We start from the raw sequence: 9906 nt of genomic DNA, 5'->3' as shown, positions 1-9906 counted from the left end.
TCCTTGCTTATTTGAGCTGTTCTTGACATTATGTGGACTTGGTCTTTTTCCAAATAGGGATATCTTCTGTATACAACCCCTACCATGTCACAACACAACTGATTGGCTCAAACGCATTAAGAAGGGAAGAAATACCACAAATTAACTTTTAACAAGAAACGTGTTAATTGAAATGCATTCTAGGTGACTACCTCATGAACCTGGTTGAGGATGCCAAGAGTGTGCAAAGCTGTCATCAAGGCAAAGGGTGGCTACTTTGAAGAATCTCAAATATATTTGGATTTGTTTAACACTTTTTTGATTGCTACATGATTCCGTATGTGTTATTTCATAGTTTTGATGTTGTCACTATTACTCTGCAATGTAGAAAATAGTAGGTGTGTTCAAACTATTGACAGGTACGGTATTTTTCAACGCCATTTTGTGTACTAGGACTATTCTGCCTAGGGCGGCATAACTAACCTTGTGGGGACACACAATTCAGTCGCATTCAAAATCCAATTTTCCCTAACACTAACACTAACCCTTGCCCTAACTCTAAATATAACCCCAGAAACCTGACCTTAACCGTAACCCTAGGTCCTAACCCTAGTACTGTTGGGTGTCATGGAAAATGTATGGAGTAAAAGGTACATAATTTTCTTTAGGAATGGAGTGAAGTAAAAGTAAAAGTTGTCAAAATATAAATAGTAAAGATACCCCCCAAAACGACTGAATTAGTACTTTAAAGTATTTTTATTTAAGTACTTTACATCACTGCTGATAATTAGGACATCCCAGAAAAAGAAGGGTGTATTCTTGGCAGGTAGGTAGCCTAGTGGTTAGATCGCTTGGCTAGTAATTGAAAGGTTGCTAGGTTGAATTGCAAAGCTGACAAGTTAAAAATATGTTGTTCTGCTCCTGAACAAGGCAATTAACCCACTGTTTCTAGGCTGTCATTGTAAATAAGAATTTGTTCTTAACTAACTTGCCTCGTTAAATGAAGGTTAAATAAATAAATAAAAACCTCAAATTAAAATACAGTAGTTTTTTGTGTGATGTCATATGAATTAGTATTTGCACACCACCTGGACAAATCCCATTGAAATTTTATTATATATCCTATCCTAGTGGATTAGAGTTAGGCCCCTCTGAAGTTTGGCCTGCCTAAAGCACATGCAACAGTTGTGATAAGCATTCCTACATCGTGAAATCTGTTCAATGTGACCACTTGTCTGAGTGTGGTAGCAGCCTACAGTCTAATAGGACACGAATAGATTGCATGTGAAAAAAATAATCCAGTATAGTCAGTGACACTGTCCAGATTAGTAATGTAAATTAATTAAAGGTGGCGTGTTCTACAAACGGATCCTGACAAAAACCATTGGTTGTAGTTCGTTGATAATTTATGCCGCGTTCATGTGCTATTCGGAACTAGGAAACTAGGAAAATTCCGACTTGCTAAATGTAGTTCTACAAGTGTTGCGTTCAATGAATCAGAAAGTCTGAAATATCCGAGGTTAGTAATTCCGACTAGCATGTGAACTCGGCAGTAGGCTTTAATGCCACGTTCAAGTGCTAGTCGGAACTAGGAAACTCGAAAACGTCCCACTCGCTAACTGGTTGAGGTTACACACGTGCATTCAACGAATCTGCAAATTGGGCATTCCAGAGTTTCCTAGTTCCGACTAGTATATTAACTCCGCATAACTGCAGAGGTGACGTCACCGGGTTATTCAGACCACAGATAATCCGTTACATTGACCAGATACTCTAGCGGCCGCTCTAACAACGAAAATAAATGTATCCAAAAATGGAATGCAGTCTGGAGGAGACTAGATCAGGTGGGACCATTTTAGCCAATGAGCGTGTAGATACGTGAACAACAGGCACAACAGTTTCCAGTCAAAATTGGTTATATTGTAAAAATTACAAACACTTGCTTTTTGGTTTTATTTAGGCGTAAGGTTAGCAGTGTGGTTAGGGGTAGGTTTAAAATCACATTTTAAGAAGATACATTTAGAAATAGGCGGGGTTTATAACTGTGGCTGAGGTAATAGTGATGACCACGCATAACTCCGATATAGTGTTTTTTTTCTCAAAGTTTCCTGGGTGTCACGTGTCCTACTTATATCAGTACACTGGTAATAACCGAATCCTTACGAAACTTCTATTCGATCAAATAAAATACACATAGCAAATAAGCCATTTATTTTTTTGTTAACCAAATTGACCTCCACGCAAAAACACATCGCTTGGTGTGCGAAAAAAAACGCCATCTGCTGGCTAAAACAGATTTGGGTCTAGTTATACCTCTCGCTTCGCTTCTTCCTCTCTGTTCAGACCCGCATACACAGGGATCCCTCCCGACTCGAAGAGCAAGTCAGAGTACAGTACTTTACAGCCGGGTCGTCAACATGACTTCCATCTTTTGAATGGATGTCTTTAAAAAATATATATATGTCTGATGAATAGTCGACTTGCTACGTTTTACGAGGAGGGAAGAGATTGACCAAACTAAACCAACATTCACTGGGTGCGGCATCGCTTTGCCTCCCACAGGGGTGATCGATCGGGCGCTTCTTCTGTGGTAGCAGTTAGCTAGCAGCCGCAGGAGCTTGTCTGGTGTGACTCCATTCATTCACAGCGGCGGCGAAGATGGTGGACCCGGCGGAATGCACCATCAAAGTGATGTGCCGTTTCAGACCATTGAACAAGTCAGAGGTGGAGAGAGGGGATAAATACATACCCAAGTTTACAGGGGAGGATCAAGTGTCTATCTCGGTGAGTTGGCGTTCAAACACGGCAAACATTGGCCTACGAAAACAGTCCCCGGCCTTTGTAACGTTAGCTAGCTAAGCACTAACTAGCTAGCTAACGTTAGCTTGCAAGGGCACTTTGTTTACACCTTCTCATAATACCTAGCCATATTGATGTATCATATTCAAATAGCTACAATTTCGCATGAATCTCGAATCGATTCACAACACATGACGCCCGCAACACCCTTGAGCGGCAGCTAACGTTAACTCCGCTAGCTAGCTACTGTTTGTCTTGCTGTCTAATTTGAACTAGAGTAACATAAGTTATGTCCGCGGCCTACTTTTATTCATTGACTGGAATTTAAAGAAGTGTAACTAGCTTAGGAGGGGATGGCCGAACAACTGATTTGGCTATCAATCCTGTATCTCAACTCTCAGCCCTATTTTCGAAGTTGGCTACCTACCGGATAGTTACGCACAAATGTGTGTAACAATCCGTCCCTTGTGCGGTATTGAAATAGTAGCTTGTTACTAACGTTAGCTACCTAGGGATATCCACGTCGCAGATGCCATCGCCTTTTTATTTTTTTAACTAGGCAAGTCAGTTAACAACAAATTCTTATTTTAAATGACGGCCTAGGGACAGTGTGTTAACTGCCTGTTCAGGGGCAGAAAGACATATTTGTACCTTGTCAGCTCGGGGGTTTGAACTTGCAACCTTCCGGTTACTAGTCCAACGCTCTAACCACTAAGCTACCCTGCCTCATTGACAGCTGTCATTTTTTGGGCGTATTGAATGGTTTAACTAACTAGGCCCGACAATTTACTACAAATGTAATTTCCCCGTAGCTGACTTCAGATACCGTAGCATAGAGCCGGTGCTTTGTTCTGGATTAACAATTTGGGGTGCAATACTAGGATAGAAAATTTGGAGTCAGGTGATCTCACCTGCTCAGCACACTACCCCACCCCTTCCATGGCCTTGTAAAAAGGAAAATGACAACGACCATAACTGCTGGGACGAACTTTATGGACTTACAAGAACTTACCACAATAAAAGCCCAAACACTTCCCTCAATTCTGTAGCCTAATGATGTTTGTTTCATAAATGATAAACCGTTTTTTAACATTTCCCAAAGAGATGTGGGTGAATGGAGGTTGAAAACTGGAGAAAGAAGTCCCAACAACAGTGTCAACTGTACTGTAGAAGCCAAGGGTGTGGCATCTGGTCATAGTGACTGAATACACATTTGTTATGTCATGTGGTTAGGAACAAAACTTTTGGCCCCAAGCATAACATATGATCCACAGCAGCTTAACTTTCTTCATCTTTGAAATATAAATTGTCAGGCTTATTTATACTAAACTAAGAAATAATATTTTCCTTATCTTTCCTATCTCTCTGGAAGCGGAAACCATGTGTCTTAATGACACCCTATTCCCTATATAGTGCACTACTTTTGACTGGGGCCATACCCAATATAGAGCATGGGGTGCTAGGCGCAATGTGTCCCACAACATTCCTCCCTATGAGAGAGACAGAGAGAGACTTATGTTGTCATTGGCACATTCTATTTTACAGTGTAACTGGGAACAGTTGAATGGATGGATGAGGGGTGTGGTGTTTTTATGGGGGAGGGATGTCATGTCATTTGAGTAGGCAGTGACTACTGGAAACATTTCTTTGTCCAGATTTCTTTTAATAGAAGCTCACTATGCTTAGTCTACTTCCTAGTACATCCACCCAGACCTCAGGGTATGAGGCCCAAATGGCACACTATTCCCTACTTTTGACTGGGGCTCTGGTCAAAAGTAGGGTTGGACCCACTAGTAGCATTAGCAAGGGTGGACATCCCTGGGAAGGACACATATTTTGTTGGTGTTGACCAGTCTCTGCCTTTGCGTTCATTTGAATAACATTGGCCTCTTTAACCTTTGGTGAGATGTCCAGCTACTGCCACAGGGTAACCTATAATCCCATTGGCAACCCTAGTGTTACCCATGGCAAGACTACCCAAATACTGTACATCAGTCATGGCCCATAGACTGACCCTGATGTGCTGGAAGATTGGGGTGTGTGTGGCTTCCCTAAAACCTGACATTCCAGCTGTTTCTATCAGTCAGCATCATGCTCATTCTAGTTTAACAACCCTACTCTTCTCTGCTAGGAGCGATGGATTGCGCTTTTCAGAGAAGCAGGCACACAGAGACAAATTGGCCAGTTTATAGTCCAGTAATGGAGGACAGCAGGGAGACTGTGGTATAGTATTAGATCCACAATCTAAGAGGTTGGCTGGCTGCAGGCACTGGCAGGAATCAAAACTGTGGAATAAGCTGTGTCACAAATGGCACCGTATTCCCTACATAGTGCACTACTTATGACCAGAGCCCTGGGGATAGGGTGCCATTTTTGTCGCAGTATTGTACTACTTATGACCAGAGCAAGAGGGAAAGGGTGCCATTTGGGACACTAACATATAAAAGCCTGTGTCAGTCTGATGATGAAGTCATTTCCTTTATGGCTTGTTCCATCTCATTTCAGCAAGTCATGACACTCACCATCTCAGATTGTTCTAAAATCATTTTTGTAGTTAGAAATGGATAATATTAGCATTCCTGCAACATTATTTTGTTGAGTTAGCTTGATTTCTCAGAGATCAAATTGTAACGGATTCCATCCAAATTGCCCATTTTAATAATGTATAGGATTCAAATAATATTACCTAACAGCTGATTTGTACCATACTTTTTTTTCTTCTAACAATGATTAAGACATGAGGAATCCAAATAAATGGTAAAAGCCATGTCCCATCCTACATCCTGTTAGTTCCATGTTCTGACCACTAGACGGTGCTGTTCCTGCTATTAGGTGACGTTTTTTTTTAAAGAATCCCGCACCCGCAATGTTAAAGGGATAGATCACCCAACTTACAAAATTACATTTGTTTCCTTAACCTCTAAGCAGTTTATGGACAAAGTAGGACAGGAACCCATTACCCGGCACTGTCTTACAAATCCAATGTGTGGTATCGATATTAGCATTTCCGTGCTTCATATCCGCATCCTCTAAGTAATATCATTGAGTTACACAATACATATTTACATACTTTGGATAATTTGGACATTAAGTGTCAAAATGCTAATATCGATACCATTGACTTGCATTGGATTTGTGCCACAAATGCTAAAAAGTTAACATTTAAAATGGTGGACAACAAAATCAAAGCATGGATTGCTGACATAAGGAAACCAACATGTCATTTGGGTGAACTATCCTTTTAACATGGGGGGGATAATACTTAAGTAAATTATCATACTTAAGTAAAGATAACTTAATAGAAAATGACCCCAAAAATTGTCAGACTCCAGTCACCCAAGTCACAGACTGTTCTCCCTGTTACCGCACAGCAAGCAGTACCAGAGCGCCAAGTCCAGGACCAAAAGGCTCCTTAATAGCTTCTACCCCCAAGCCATAAAACAGACTATTGAGCAATTAATCAATTGGCCACCCAGACTATTTACATTGACCCCCCCCCCCCCCCACACACACTGTAGCTCTGCCTGAAGCTCAGTATAATTCATATGCTTTTTGTTCTACTTCTTTAGAAGTACTTCTTCCTCTTTAGAATAGCTCTGTTTGGTGCCAGCCCAGGAGAATCAAGTAAAATCAAGTCAGTGTCCCAAATGGCATCCTATTCCTTATGTAGTGCACTATGGGTCCTGGTCAAAAGTAGCACACTACATACAGAATAGGGTGCCATTTGGGACACCACCAAGGCTTCCTAATAGAATGGTGCAACCCATCACTACTACCATATAAGCCTAGTCCTTGGCTGGCATTTTGGTGGTGCTCACAGGCACATAGTCAGAGTGATCATTCAGAATGAGGACACCCCACGTCGGTGTCAAGGCAGCAGAACCATAGATAAAGACTATTTTGGCAGTGCTCAGTTATGCACAGTCCATAGCAGCACAACACAAAGGCTGAGTCCCGATTCTCCACCCTTCTCCTGAAGTGTGGCCTTGCACACGTTCCGTCATGGATTTAAAAGCATTGGATTGGTTCAAGCATTGGCTGGAGAGAGTTTCCACCATTGTTATTCCATGTGAGAAAGTGTACAAGTGCACGCTTCGGGAAAAGGGGGAGAATCAGAATGCAAACAAAGATTCGGATCGAGGTCGTCAGACTATTGCTAGGGTTGTAGGAATAGGAACTGTAGTGGATAATTTAGTCCTACTCAGACTAGTCGTAACATAGTAAATGTAAATCCGGGTCACTCAAATTAGGATGATATGTTACACTTGGTATGGTTACTTAAGGCAAAAACAAAAGTACGGCTGCTGGCTCGGGGTGGACATATAATGTGAACGTCTAGCAACCCAAAGGTTGCTTGTACGAATCTCATCACGAACAACTTTAGCCTTTTAGCTACTTTGCAACTACTTAGCATTTTGGCTAACCCCTTAACCAAACTCCTAACCTTAACACCTAGAGCTAGCTAATGTTAGCGTTAGCCACCTAGCTGATGTTAGCAACAACAAATTAGAATTTGTAACATATAGTTTGCAAATTTGTGACACTGTACGTTTTAGAAAATGTGTAACATATTGTACAAATTTCCATTTGTTTTATATAATATGAGATGGAGTGTCTCGGATTTATACAGAATAATACGAAGTGCTCGGAGACCATGTTGCTGCTCTAACACCATCACTCACACAGAGCGATACAGTATGAATGTCAGCAGCACACAACTTTTCATCAAAAATAACCTTACAGGTTGTTTACAATCATGCTGGCAGATAGCCTATGAACATAATGTTACCCACAAGGAAAGTTTGGGTTTTAATTCCCAAACTGTTTTAGCTACTGCACTGTAGTTTGAGTATTCCATTTTATTTTCCCATACTCTTTAATGACTTTCATTTGGCCAAGGAAAGTAGACATTTTCTCTTTCAATGCACAGTTTTTTAAAGTAGGCTAACTCAATTAAAACATTTGTTCTCAGAACAAGGTAAAGTAGGCTTCTAGAGGTCCCGCCTATACAATGATAGAGGGAACGCTGTGTCATCCTAAAGAACTCCCTCTGATCTACGCTGTAATGATTGATATTGGCTGCTGCTGTCAAATGAAGAGCCTGAAGTGCCCTGCTGATCAGTTGCCAGTCAGTAAAGCAGAGACACAGAGGGAGGATGCTGATGTTTCTTAGCTGTCTCTGGCCCTTAGTCACACTGAGAAGGGGAAAGGCCAGGGCTACATCCCAAATGGCACCTTATTCCCTATATAGTGCACTACTTTAGACCAGGTCCCATCCATTGCACTGTATAAGGAATAGGCTGCCATTTGGGACTCGACCTTGGTCTAGTGTGCAGTGGATCTCTTTACAAAGGAGTCCATTAGTGGACACAAACCTAATTTTGAAAAGGCTGTGTTTGGACTGAGTTGGTCTGGTGGTGAATGTCGTATACTGTGGTGTTTCTCATTGACCTGCTGGGACGGCTAATGTAATCTCTTGTGCCTGTTTTGAATACCTGTCTACCGGTATTTCAATTGTTGGTTGATTTGTTCATTACAGGCCATTGGTCAGGTACTAAAATGGAGGTTAAGTGTCCAAAATATATATATATATATATATTTTGGATACTTGACCTCAATTTTTAGTACCTGACCATTGTCATTGTACAAATTTATATGTATATATGCCTATAGGCCTATACAATATACACACCTTGTATAACAGGTTAGGCTATATCAGTCGACCTATGCTACCACAGAAAATAGGCCTCAAGTAAATGTCAACATTAGAACAAGTTTCTGTTTGGATATTTTCCCTCGTCACTTTTCTTGCCATTCTTGTACAAATATACTCTAGGTATCCTTTGTTGCTGATTCACTTTTACCTATTGTCCTACAGGGTAAACCGTTCATGTTTGACCGAGTGTTCGGGTCCAATACGACACAGGAGCAGATGTACAAAGCCTCTGCTCAAAAGATAGTTAAAGGTAAGGAAGGATGGATACAGCGTGCCCAGGTAGCTAGCTCTGGTGCTGTGCTAGCAGTGTGAACCTTTTGGCAGTTTTAAAGGGATGCTTTTAATACGTTCTCCATGTATTTTCCCTCTGTACACAGATGTGCTTGATGGCTACAATGGGACTATATTTGCCTTTGGGCAGACATCGTCTGGAAAAACGCACACCATGGAGGTGAGTGAAAGGCCTATACAATACATGCGTAATGCGTTTGGTCAAATGCTTTCAACCAGCGTTGGGGTCAATTCCATTTCAATTCAGTCACATCAGGAAGACAACAAATTTCAATTCCACATTTTTTTCTCATAGAAGGGCCTTAAGTAATATTGGAATTGAAGTGTACTTCCTGATATGACGGTATTGAAACGGAATTGACTCCAACCCTGCTTTCAACTGTTCTATGATTGACGGGAACCTGTCTGTGTCCTGTAAAGGGTAGCCTCCATGACCCGGATGGTATGGGGATCATCCCCAGAATAGTCCAGGACATCTTCAACTACATCTACTCCATGGATGAGAACCTAGAGTTCCACATCAAGGTCTGGAGCACCTCAACCACACAGCTGGCCTCAAGTGCTTGTATTGCGAATTGGACATTTTTAATAAACCTATGACCGAGTACATTCTGCCCGTCCGTCCCTCACTGGGCGCCGATTAGCTAGTTATTCCATATCGGCTACATAATACTAATAAAAAAAGACTGCACAGCAGGATTGTTTCTAATCAGAGGTTTCTCTGTTGCAGGTTTCATATTTTGAGATTTACCTGGACAGGATCAAGGACCTACTGGATGGTATGTACTGTGTGTTGTGGCACAGCAGGCATCCTCATTTGGCCATTCTGGAGATATCCAGTGCATTCAGAAAGTATTCATACCCCTTTGACTTATTCCATATTTTGTTGTCTTACAGCCTGAATTCTAAATGGATTTGAAATACAGAAATGTATTCACACCCATAAGTCAATACGTGTTTATCAGCTTTGCACACCTGGATTTGTGGATTTTCTCCCATTCTTCTTTGCAGATTTCCTTACGCTCTGTTACGTTATATAGGAAGCGGTGGTGAACAGAAATCTTCAAGTGTTTCCACAGATTTTCAATGGGATTCAAGTCTGGGCTTTGGCTGGGCAGTTC

The 9906-nt window shown here is 41.4% G+C and overlaps 1 protein-coding gene across 1 annotated transcript in view; it reads left to right on the top strand.

The window, feature by feature from the left end:
* The first annotated feature begins 2267 nt into the window (after positions 1-2267).
* LOC139420426 (kinesin-1 heavy chain-like) overlaps positions 2268-9906 on the top strand; it is a 28535-nt gene continuing 20896 nt past the window's right edge. Inside the window, exons 1-5 of the mRNA XM_071170546.1 lie at positions 2268-2763; positions 8657-8744; positions 8872-8945; positions 9206-9310; positions 9516-9564. Of these exons, the coding sequence (XP_071026647.1) occupies positions 2638-2763; positions 8657-8744; positions 8872-8945; positions 9206-9310; positions 9516-9564 (442 nt within the window). The 5' untranslated portion in view covers positions 2268-2637. The remainder of the gene's footprint in view (positions 2764-8656; positions 8745-8871; positions 8946-9205; positions 9311-9515; positions 9565-9906) is intronic.

This window comes from Oncorhynchus clarkii, chromosome 11, assembly GCF_045791955.1.
Source record: "Oncorhynchus clarkii lewisi isolate Uvic-CL-2024 chromosome 11, UVic_Ocla_1.0, whole genome shotgun sequence".
NCBI classification, from domain to species: Eukaryota; Metazoa; Chordata; class Actinopteri; order Salmoniformes; family Salmonidae; genus Oncorhynchus; species Oncorhynchus clarkii.
The sequence above is the reverse complement of the archived record's forward strand: the minus strand, read 5'-3'. Positions and strand labels throughout refer to the sequence as shown.